Below are 12,455 nucleotides of genomic sequence, written 5' to 3'. Positions count from 1 at the left end.
CGTAAAACGAAGCGGCACATTTTCGAGAAAGCAAAGGAAGGAAACAGAGGACAAGCTAGCAAAATTTAGCTTGAACTAACCGGAAATACTTTAAAAATAAATCACCTTTATTTAAAACACATGACTGGTCTGGTAAAGCAAATCGTATGTCGCACCATTTTTATTGACCAAAAACAAGCAAACTATTAATAAGAATTCTAGAATAATCTGTTCTTTACGATGTGATCCTAAAAATTTAAACTATGTTGTTTTTATGTAATTTTATTTTGAAACCAATCGAAACACGACTCCATGTTGAGCTCAACTCTGAATCAAACTGTTGGGAAAAGCACCGTGGCTGAAAACTTCGATAATAAAAAAAAAAAAAAATGGGAAAACTAACTGGCTCACCAACTTTATCCGCGTATCCGCTGGAGAGATAAGGAACAACAGCGATGGACCCTCTTGTTTTCTCCCTGGGTCGGTTTTTTCTCTGACAATGCCGAGGGAGGGAGATAAAATCCCGATTTTCTCGGAGTTCCATTGAAAGTAAAATTTTTACTCATGGAGAAAGGAGCGAGAAGAAGTCGGGAGTCATGAGCACAGGTTTGTGTCGAAGCTAGCTCTTCCTAGCTGCAGATCAGCTCTGTGGTTATGTTCAGTTAAAACGAAATACGAACGTTTGCCTCAGTTACTTAAGTTTTTGCGCTATGGATGAACAGAAAATTACATTTGTAAGACTGTAACCGTCGCCAGCATCCACTGACTCATTTTTTTTTTTTAATCCTACCCAGAGTTAATTACAGTTTTTCATAATAACAGCTTTCAAAAAGATAGAAAAGCACCGGGTTTGACCTTAAATGTGGGTGATTTTTAAATAACAGTTATAATCCTTTGTGTTTGTGGTAGCTAGAGGGGGCAAATCCTTTGTCCCAAACATCTGTCCTGCTGTTGATGCAACAAGTCAGACCCATCATGTGCTATTCTAGCGGTATAAACTGCTAGTATCTTCATTTTAGATTGGTGGATGTTGTTAAATTCAATAGCACAAAATAGGGCAATCTCATCAAAATAAAGCCAGATTCTAAAAAAGAAATTAAGTGAATTTAAACGTTTCCTTCTTTATTCTCGCTTTTCCATGTTTTATGAACCAGAATATTATGTTAACACGTGCTGACACATTCGGTTTATTTCTAAAATACAAACTAGCATCAAGGCTCAAAACCGCCACCCTTGGATTTAGCTGTTTGATTTGGTAACAACTGCGTAAAACGAATATTTTTAAACTCGATTTTATAGCCGAATTATGAAGTGAGCCTTATAATAAAAGAATATGTAAAGAAATGCACAAATAATGGAACGAGTGTGTTTATATTTAAGAGAAGATTATTTTTATAAGTTATTGTGAATGGAGTTTGGTGAGGCTTGCAGCTTGCATGCTTTGCAGAGGTTTTTTTTTAGTTGTTGGCCTTTTCGGAAACATCCGCTCGATGACTCCACTCCTCATGGTGTCGACTAGCAAGGAGTTTCAGCCAGGAAAGCGGAAAATATATCCCCACTAGCTGATTTCACAGCTTTTCATTTGTCTGACCAGGGGGATGTTTTGGCCTTTATTTAAACCAGGTTATTTCCCGCTGCGGATCCAGGTCGTCTCCCCACTTCCAGATTTAATTTACAGAATGTGGAAAATTACATAATTATAGTTAAGTTCTACTGAGCCATGACATCCACATGTGGCAGGAAAACTGTTCATGTTTTAGGTGTGCACGGATATAAATCAGCAGTACATAAAACCTTCTCAGTCTTTATCTGATTTTTCAGGCCTTGCAGAAATATTTAAACCGCTTCAAGTTTTTCACATTTTGCCATGTTTAGACAGAAAACAAATGCATCATATTTTAACATTTTTATTTGTAAGAAACTTTTAAAATCATGTTTTTTATTTCATTTAACTTCATAGTTATTCAGTTATTGTTGGTCTATAACTTAAAATCCCAGGAAAGTAAATTCAAGGAATTTAACTTTTGGTTAAATGCAGCTTTATTTACAGTAAAAAAAAAAATTTAAAAAGAGCTTTAACTAAAGCAATTAACAATTATGTTGGAAATAGATTCTTCTGGCGATTAATCAATTAATAAGATTTTAAAAAATGTCACATTCTGCAGATTTTTCATTTACCACTTACGGCTTTTCTATGCAATATTACAAATACATTAAAATATGTAAATAAAACTCAGTTCTTTTCTTTAATAAATTTTTTTTGCCTAAAATGCAATAACAGCATTCCTGTAGTGAATACTTGATCATTTGTAGCATATAATTTATCTGCAGCTAAAGAAATAACAGCAACATATAAAAAGTTCAGCTCTGTCTTCCTCAATTATGATCAATACACTGTAGGGCTGATCTGTTTATTTTTTTTGGATTAACCAATTAATAATTGAATAGCAAAAGGTTCTTAAAGGAGATTTATTGAAATAATTTGAACCAGATGAAGCTAAAACTGCAACAACATAATGAGAAACAAAGGCTTTTTAAAACTTTAAATATATTTTATACAGTTTTTGCTTAAGTTCTCCTCTGAGTTTGTTGTTTATTTTAGCAAATGGCTTTTTAACATTTGTCCAGTTAACGATTAACTAAGTACTAAATTACTTGAGATCCATAATTGATTAATCACGATTAATTGTTTCAGCCCTACAATAGAAACTATGCTGTTATTGGCAAAAAACTCAAGAAAAAGATTCAAATATCTGTTTGCATAATTTATTTAAGGAATGGCATCTTCTAAAAATTTAATTGGCTCTCGGTTTTTACCCTCTGACCCAAAGATTTGCCCTTTGACCTCAGCCTAAACTCCTGCTTACGGCTGTCTTTTCTTACATTTCAGCAGGAAGGGGGGATGTTTTGATAAGCTGTACAGGGAGACAAAATAAAGTATTATCTTTTATTTTATATGCAGGTGTAAAGAAGCCTCCATTAGCTCCCAAACCAAAACTCCCCGTTTCAACCAAACCTCCCATTGCCCCGAAGCCATGTCCTCTCTCCCAGCCCTCCCCTTCTGTCCCTAAGAGGCCAAAGCCAGCTGTTGCTCCTAAACCATGCCTACCCAGATCCTCGGGCTCCTCATCGCCACCTGTTTCCCCCCCGTCGCTCAAACCAGCCGAACCCACCGGTTCGGCTCTGGATGAGAACCTCTTCCACCTCAACTCTAAGAATGGGATTTTATCTGAGACAGAGAGTCATGAGTCGGATTATATCATCTCCACCTGCTCCTGCTCCGCTGGGGAGTGTCACCCTCAGGAAAACGGAGACACAAATGGATCTGCAGCAGATTTCGACAAAGAGCCGCTGCAGAACGGGGTCACCACCGGCAAAAGCACAGAAGAGGAAGAGGAGACCCATGAGAAAGGTCCAGCCGACTATAAGAGTGAAAGAATTAGCAAAAAGCCAAAGGATAAACCTCAGAGACAGAGACATCTTGATAGGGGTTTAGTGAACAAAGAGAGGACTGAGGAGGATTCAGGCGTGCCGACTGAGGCCCAAACGGCAGAGCAGACAGCAGCCTGTGATGTTGCAGGCAACATCCTGACAAGCATCCATCCACTGGAGTCTTCTCAAGCAGAAGAACAGACGTTTCCCATCAGCACCCAGCCCGATCTACCAGTCCCCGCCGCTCCCAGTAAGCCTCTCCCAGTGCCTCACCCACGGAAGTTCAAAAAGCCGGCTCTGGTGAGGCAGGACGGCGTGGAGGGTCAGGATCAGGCGGTGCTGGTGGAGGAGCAGAAGAATGAGACCGAGCTGCAGCAAGCAGACGACTCTGAGACCCAGAGAGACTCGTGTTTGGTAGATTTAGAGATGGACGTTCCCGTCCCGCCTCCAAGACAAACCTCCCTCTCTCCAAGTCTGCACAGAACTGTCCGCTGTTTGCTCAACAAAAACACCTCCCACTCCTTAGACCTGCTGTCCCGCCCCGACTCCGAGGGTCACGGTAAGGAGGCTCAACAGGAGAATGAGGAGGAGGACGGGTACGGCGACTTCGAGCGGTACCCGATCTCCCACACCCTCCCCAAACAGCTCAAACTGGGCTGTCACCCGAAAGCCCTCTCTGCCGAGGATCAGCAGTCGCCCCGGGCACCACCAAGGAAACCTCAGAGACACAGCCTGCCAGCCACACCGCCACCCTCAGTCTGCCCTCCTGCGCCCCCGCATGCCAGCACTCCCATGAGGGATCTGCCGCCGCCTCCTCAGGAGAGAACCGCCTGGCGCTTCTCGCGACCCTACGTCACTTTCTTCAGCCGTCAGATTCCCACCAGGAGCAGCGTGCCACCCAAAAGCCGAGCACCAGCGCTGGGGGGCAAGCAGAGGGCGCAGTCCTTCTCCGCAGCCGACCTGGCAACCCGGGCCGGTTCGTCCCAAAAGAGGAGCCTCTCTTTACGCAAGCTGCTGGAGCTGCGGCTGAATGTGAAGATGCTGCCAAAGCTGCTGGCCAAAGGGGGGCAGTCCCTGGACTGCACCAGCACGGACAAAAGCCTGGGGCGGCCCAGCAGCTGTATCGAGGACCCTGATATCCACAGGGAGGATGTGGAGTATGAGAACGTGCCGCTGTACGAGGAGATCCCGGAGTATATGAACCTGCCGTTCCACGGAGCAAGGCTGGGCTGGCCGCACGACCCTGACGGAGGCGACGCCAACATCTACGAGGTGCAGGACCCCTTCCACAGATGCAGCGAGCATGAATACGAGAGGTGGGTTCAGACTACAGCACGCACTTTTATGTTGCTCTAATGCTTCATATTTGTTATTTTACAAAATTATCAGAGAGATTAGAGTGGAAAAGGTTTTATGCAGTTAATTTCAGAACATTAAAAGAAGAAAACTTTCGCTTTACAATTAAGTATATGTTGTTTATTTAACTTTTTGTTTACAATAAAGGGCTAAATTTTTCAAGATATGCTCAATAAAAAAAATACATTATTTTGTGTCAGCTGTATTAACTACTGACCGAATAAACAGAAAATTGTGGTTTTCTCACATAAATAAATTTAGATTTTCCGTCAACTGCTCTGTTTACACCTCTGCTTAAGGATTACAAGTGGCGCCCTCTGCTGGACGGCGGCCAAACTACAACACTAATAACGGACGTTATAAGTAAATCAATATGGAACTCATTTTTATTTAATAAACTAACAATTGACCGTTAGTCGATCAGTTGTTTGGACCCATAATTTGAATAACAATACTGGAGTAATTCCAGCTCTTTCAGTGGGAGAACGGCGACAGGTTCACTGGCTGTGACCGAAGCGGTTTGTATTTACTAGAAGACAAATATGTCGGCGTCTGAGTCTGAGTCAGTGGCTTTGAGTTTCAATAGAGCGTTGATGTGGTCTGAGTGGGCCTGTTTTCCTGTGGGTTATTTTCAGTGGCCGGAGCAGGAAATGTTTGAGAATCGCAGAAATCGCCACACGGCTCTCTAAATCAGGGAAAATGTACCTCCAGCAACCACCAGCCTCCTCCGCCGCCTCGTTCTGGCTGCCCTTGCACTACGTTTAACCTCGTTTTAACCTCAACACTCTGTTTTTTTCCTCTCCTGAACAGTATGATTGGCTGGTTTGTTCTCATGCTGAAAAAAGAGCTAAGGAAAGTTAAATTTCACATTAAATATTTTTTAAGTTGGTTTTTTTTTTGCAAATCTTCTCCACCCCAGAACAAAGCCTTCCCGTTTTTTTTAAAGCATCATTTAGCAATATTCTGTTTTCATCAATTAATTGAACTTTCGGTTTTTAAAGATTGAAGTTTTGGAAAATCTGGATATTTTTTTCCATCAATGTTTACAGTAATATCAGTACGCCCAAGGCCCCATCTTGTCTTAAAGCTTCTATTTATTTGGGCATGAAGGGTCAGGCTAAGATCTTCTCTTTTTAACAAAAATAAAATCATAAAGTTACGAGAATAAGTTGTAGTAATAAGAGATTAAAGTGAAATTACAATAAAGTTTAAATCATATGAGAATAATATTACCAGCGAACAAGTAATAATATTAGGCAAATGAAGTCTTAATTTTATGAAAACTCCTGCAAGAACAATAAAAGAAATTAAAACAAATTTTTTCTCCTAATTTTAAAACTGGTAAAACTATATTCTGCTAATATTATGATTACTATATTCTTGTAATTGAACAAAAATTCTCATATCATGGTCCTAATTCTCCATCATACAACTCAAAAGGGATGGTTGAAATAAAAGCCAGTTTTTGAAAATAATTTCTGTCATTTGTAATTTATTTTTTAGACATGAAAACAAGAATGAAAACTATTAAAATTGGAAATTAGATCTAGTATGAGAAAAATCAAAGATTTTACTTTCAAGCAATATTGTGCAGCCCTAATCCAGACTATTATTTATACAAAACCAGCTCAAGAGCGTCTATAAAAATAAAAACATTTTAAGATTTCACTTTCTTGAGATAATTAATTGGTTATTTTTAGCTTAGAAAGCTTATGAGCTCGTCATGGGAGTAGAAATAAAAGTTCAATATCACTTTTATCCTGACAAAACCATCTTTAAAGCTTACTGTTTCAAGATAATACAACCTTTTCATGACAAATCAAGATTTAGCTTTAAAGATAATTAAACTGCTATCTTTAGATAAGATGGGGAAACTATTATCTATTTGTCTCAACAAAGCGAGTTTGATCCCTAAAGAAACTTTTATCTGGAAATCAATAGACTACAGATCTAATTTTTTGGAGACAATGTGATGAAAAGCAGATTATGTGGAGACAATGTAAATAACTTTGTTGGGATGTTTGCTGTCAGATGTCATTCTCTGGTTTATTATCTAACATAAAACCTCTAGTTTAAGTGTTCAGACATAATTCCTGACCGTTGTTTATCTACCATCTGCAATATCTTCTTCTGTATAACTGATGCAGCCAGGATGGCTCCATTGTACACGGGTTTTAAATCAGTCTTGAAAGCGTCTAAGATGTGCTCTGCTTCTCAATTCAGTCTGGAATGCAGATCTTGGTGTTTGTTAAAGCGGAGACAGAAGCAGCGAGCGAATCCGTGGTGTTTCCCAGGCATCCGAGCCTGTTGAGTTTATGTAAGTAGCCTCGGGCTGTAAACAAGTGGCGCTCTGTGCCTGATCCACAATGCTGGAGAAACCGAATGGAGAGAGGGAATACGAGGGGTAAAGAAGAGAAATTTGGGCTTTTAGGTAAGAGAAAAACAAAGATCCTGAGGAGAAATGCAAGAAATTTTGGTTTTTTTTCCTCTAACAACAAAGCTATACTTCAACTAAATTAAATTCCTCCTGTTGTGAACTTTCCGGTTAGCATCAGGCGGCTTTATTCTGCAGACGAGCCAGATGGAAACATCAGAGGCACAGACTCATGTTGCTGCTTGTTCTGAGCTGGAGGAGACGGCCTGTTGAGTGTCGCTCAGTCGCCCGCGGCAAGATAAGAAGCAGGTTTTAGAAGTACAGCTTTAAATGTCTCAACTGGCGGAAAATAAAGGATTTATGCCAACAATAATCTGTTAAAAACTTTCAATCATGTTGGTAAATGTCCTATTTCAAGTCTTTTGGTAAAATTTTGGCTGCAAATTTGACCGATTTCTTTGGCTGAATTTGTTGGCAGGTTTTCATCAGTGTTTGGGCCTTGGCTTTTGTATTTCAAACCCGGCTTTAAAGAATGATGCAGCCACCTTCGTGCTTTAGAGTTGGAACTAAGATACAGCTAAAGATTAATAAATTATTCTGTCAATAAATCACTTTAAAACATTGGCACATTTAGAGAAAACATGAAAAGATGCTAATTAAAAAATTATTTAATTCCTTTAAAAAAAAGAAACTAAACATTTTATTTGTAAATAACATGCTAAAACAGCATTTCTTTTGTGAACACTTTGTTGCAAAGGATGCATCTCCAGATAAAAATATCAGGGGTTTCTTCTTGACGTAACATCAAAGCAGTGATGGCTAATCCGCTGATTATTTTTTGGATTAATTCATTAATAATTGGACAGTAAAAGTTGCTTAACATGTGACTTTTTTTCTTTAAAGGAATTTGAACAAAATGAAGCAAAAAATATGACGTGAGAAATTTTGGGTAGAACATAATTAAAGACAAAGTTGTTTTTGTCTTAAATGCAAAATGTTTAGATTTTTCACAATTTTGGCTTAATTACTGCTCTGAGTATGGAGCAAATGGCCTTTTTTGAATATGTATACTCCAGTTAACAATTAATTAATTACTAAATCAGTTAAAGATTATTTCAATAATTAATTCATCATGATTAATCCGGTTAATCATTTCAGCCGTGCTGGGAACAATTACATTTGGTTAGAAAGCAGTATTTTAGTCTTCATGTAGCAGAAAACGTCAATAAATTCAGTAAATACAAGCTAAACTTTCATGGGAGGTGTGCAAGGAAAAACAATGTCAACGAAGACCAGTTTAGAGTGATGGTAACTTTGAGGTACGGCGGTGGAAGTATCATGATTGGGGATTCTTTGTTCTATCTGGATCTGGCCAATTCACCATTATAGAATCCATCAGGAAATCTGAGATTATCTGTTAAAACTATTAGAGGTGGAGCAGAACTGGACCTGCAACATGACAACAACCCAAAACATGCCGGGAATCCCACCAGGACCGCCTGAGAAAGATACTGGTTTAGAGAAACCATCACTGAGACGCTGTGGTGTGAGCTGAAGCAGTTTGTACTTGTTAGAAATTCTACATAAGGGCATTTAACTGATAACAAGCTGAACTGCTATCAGTTACATTTCTAGGAAGGATCCGGGTTTTTCAGAAAAGGTTTAGAGATGCGGCGATACGATTTTGAAAAGAATTCTACATCGGATATTGGTGTCTGATTTATTCGGTCTAGTTCTTTGCTTTGTGCTCTAAATGTAGTTTTTTATAATTTATCTTACATTATATTTAGAATTTTTAGTTGCACTTTCTGAATCATTTAAAAGATTTGTTGCAGTTTATTTTTACATGTTTGACTAGGGTAGTCAACCTATTGTTTTAGTCAGTTTCTATATTGTTTATTTTATAGTCGCTGTTGTATTGTGTTTACATGTTTGACCAGGACTATTGTTATATTTAAGTTTGATGCAGACGTATCAAATACATTTGTAATCAAGTACATTTGTGTCTGTTTAAAAAAATAAATGTTTTAAGTTAATCCAGCACTATTTTTCTGTATTGGATCAGTTTCAGTTGATACTAAACCTCAAATATTGGTATCTGTTTCGATTTCAGAAGTGAAAAAAGGGGATCAGTGCATCCCTGGGAATGCTTAGGTGTTCTTTTGAGTCTTTTTCTAGTTGTAAGGATTTATTTTTGGAGTTCAGTGGTTAGTTGTATGACTTGTGAATCCTACAGTGAAGGAAATATTTTCCTTGGAAACTAAAGTCAGACTTCTTACTATTTTTCCAGTGTCGGCGCAAGGTGACTCAGGTTGGGATTTTGATCTTTGCACAAGCTTTCTTTAAATCTTTAATTATCCAGGAAGTATTTTTCCAAGCACTCACCCACTCTTCTGCACAGACATACTGTACATGTCTAAGACATTATTTTCATTCACTGACATCCTCTTCCCAAACAGCGACTGGCTGAAGGACGATGTCCACTCTGAGGAGGACGAGATGCACAGTTCAGACGAAGAGGACAACAGCTCCACCTCCAGCAAGGAGCACCTGGACGAGGCAGACAGACAGGTACGCTCATTTCATCCTGTCTGGAATTTACTCGGTTGCAGAGCGATTTAATGACTCACCTCAGTCAGAAAGTAATTAAGTATAAAATTAAATCCAAAACATTTGCTAATACGGCGTGATTTACGACATCCAGAGCGGCTGAGGCCACTTGCACAACACAGAAAAACATGGAGTCACTAATCTTGGAGGAGGTTCAGTCAGTTGTTTTGTTTTGTAGCAACAACTTGTGGCATTGACTAAAGGCAATTATCTATTTTTTAAGATAAGATAGGAGGAAACTTGAGGGAATAACACCTGGAATTGACATTTCTTTTTCACATTTTGGCCACAAAATTTTATGTATATTAATGCATTTTGGGGGAATTGCCAGATGCAAAAACAAACTTTTTCAAGGGAAAATCCAGACACACCTCTGAGGTGTGAATCTGCTGACAGGACAAACTTTAATTAGCTCTTAACAAATCTGCCCATTATGAGAAGTCTTAAGAAATCCTGTGAAATTAATTTGTGTGTGAATTAATTGTGAATTGTGTGAATTCACAATTCACAGGATTTGAAATTCTGTGAATCTAGGTGAAATCTGAAAACTACAGGAGTGAGATACTTAATATTTTGATTTTGATCAAATACCAAGCAAATACAGGGCTTTTTATTCGAGTTTGATGCTCAAGATTCTGATATTTACATGTTTTTGTAGTCTTTCTTTTGAATTTTAAGTTATTTTTATTAAAACATAGAACAGAAATTAGACAAAGTTTATAGGCATTTATAAAATAGTTAACCTATTATCCAGGAAAATTTTTAATCATTCGCAACATCCTATCTTTTTCGCAAATCTTCTTTCTGTATTTCTTTCTTTTCTGACCAATCATTGCAACTCGGCAGAATTTCAACCAATCAGCTTTCCCCTCACCTAATTTCACTTCCTGAACCTGCAAGATAAACTTTTTTTTTCTCTTTTTTGTAAAAAACATCTTGAGATGTTTTGTAGGATCTTCTTATACTATGTAAGCACTTTCATGTTATCTTGAATTCTTCTTCTGCATTGAAAATGTTATTTGCACTCTAAATAACTGTGCTAAAATCCTATCTTTTTTTGTGAAGTATTTTTGGTCTAGTTTTTAGTGCAAATATCTTACGACACTTGAAATAAGGCAAAACTAACTTACAAGTAACTTTTCAGCAGGATAAAGGAGCTTATTTTAAGTAAATAATTCCTTAAAATTGCTATGTCGTTACTATCGAGTATAAATTGTCGTTCTAATAATAAACTGTCGCCTTCAAATTCACTGTGAGTATGGTTTATCCGACACCCTATGAATGCATCACTAGTTCCTCCCCCTCCAACCTGAAATGTTTCTACCAATCACGCTGCGCGGAGAAAACAAACATGGTGGCAGCGAGAGTTTGAGGCGAGCCGTGAATGAGACGGTATCTGAAGACGAATCAGATGAACCAGTCTGGTTCCGAACAGAAACAGCGCTGGATCAATAATTTGGCAGTGGCTTGGATTTTATATGGAGGATGTCGAACAAAATGAGGTAATTTGCGAAACATGTTATAAAATTATTGCCACAAAAGGTTGTACCACAAATTTATTTCACCGCCTAATCAGAGTATTGTTTAACATGCCGTTCATAGCCGCGCCGCCGCGGCAGGACTAGTCCGTTAAAGTGAAACCTGGAGACGTAGGTATGATTCATTTAATGCAATGGGAAAAATAACTAAAAACCGCTCGATCTTTTTTTTTTTCTCGCTCTCGTGTCGGCTTTACGATAAGTTCAGATTCGTTGCCATAGCAACTGACAACAACGCATCTTTACGTATCAGGATTCAGCACCAAAAACACTCAGACATGATCCCAGAACAGAACATTCAGTTCGTTACGGTTTTGGGGTTTTAGGCTTGATGTGAATTTTGCTTTTATTAAAATTCACTGTGGCAGATTAGCCACCGCTGCTATTAGCTAATCTAACAGCGGTGGCTGATTAGCTAATTTAAACAACTGCTTTACTGAAGATCTGTCAGTTTGGGTGTAGGTCGTCTTTTTTATTTTTAAGCTGAACCAAAACACACCTTATTCCACAGCACATCTATTTGTTAAGTTTGTCAAAGTCAAGCCTAACTGACCAACTTTCTCACCTTGTTATCTAGTCCAGTGTTTCCCAACCCTGGTCCTCAAGACACACTGCCCTGCATATTTTAGGTATTTCCTTGCTTCAGTCCAGCTGATTTCAATTGATGACTGATTAACAGGCATTTGTTGAACTGCAATCAGTTGAATCAGGCATATTAAAGCAGGAAAACCTCTAAAACATGTAGGACAGCGTGCCTTGAGGACCAGGGCAGAGAGAGTTCATAGCAAAACGCTGCATTCCTTTTTATATGAGCTTACATTTAAGTCTAGCAGGGAAATGGGGGCGGAAACTTGCATGGGTGACATCATGCTGCAAGGGGTCTATAGTTTAAAACAGGGGTGTCCAAAGTCGGTCCTCAAGGGCCGCATCCTTCGTGTTTTAGTTCTCTCCCTGGTTTAACGCACCTGGATCAAATGATGGCTCAGTAGAGGCCTTAGGCGAATACTGACATGCTGAGAAGGTTGTTTCTACCACCTGGGAGAGAACTAAAACATGCAAGATGCCGGCCCTCGAGGACCGACTTTGGACATCCCTGGCTTAAAATAACATTGGAGCTCATTTAAGAATATCGTGATATATATCGTGCATCGTGATATAGCAAAAAT

At 38.9% G+C, this 12,455-nt stretch overlaps 1 protein-coding gene across 3 annotated transcripts in view; it reads left to right on the top strand.

Annotated features, from left to right (window-relative positions):
- The first annotated feature begins 319 nt into the window (after positions 1 to 319).
- LOC116736999 (FYVE, RhoGEF and PH domain-containing protein 6-like) overlaps positions 320 to 12,455 on the top strand; it is a 28,287-nt gene continuing 16,151 nt past the window's right edge. The window contains exons 1-3 of one of the 3 annotated variants that reach the window (XM_032589933.1): positions 320 to 585; positions 2,942 to 4,727; positions 9,601 to 9,712. In XM_032589933.1, coding sequence (XP_032445824.1) covers positions 576 to 585; positions 2,942 to 4,727; positions 9,601 to 9,712 — 1,908 coding nt within the window. In that variant the 5' untranslated portion in view covers positions 320 to 575. The remainder of the gene's footprint in view (positions 586 to 2,941; positions 4,728 to 9,600; positions 9,713 to 12,455) is intronic. The other 2 variants (XM_032589932.1, XM_032589934.1) reach the window with 2 other exon arrangements.

The sequence above is a fragment of the Xiphophorus hellerii genome, chromosome 17 (genome assembly GCF_003331165.1).
Source record: "Xiphophorus hellerii strain 12219 chromosome 17, Xiphophorus_hellerii-4.1, whole genome shotgun sequence".
NCBI lineage: Eukaryota > Metazoa > Chordata > Actinopteri > Cyprinodontiformes > Poeciliidae > Xiphophorus > Xiphophorus hellerii.
This window is presented reverse-complemented; position numbering and strand designations above follow the sequence as displayed.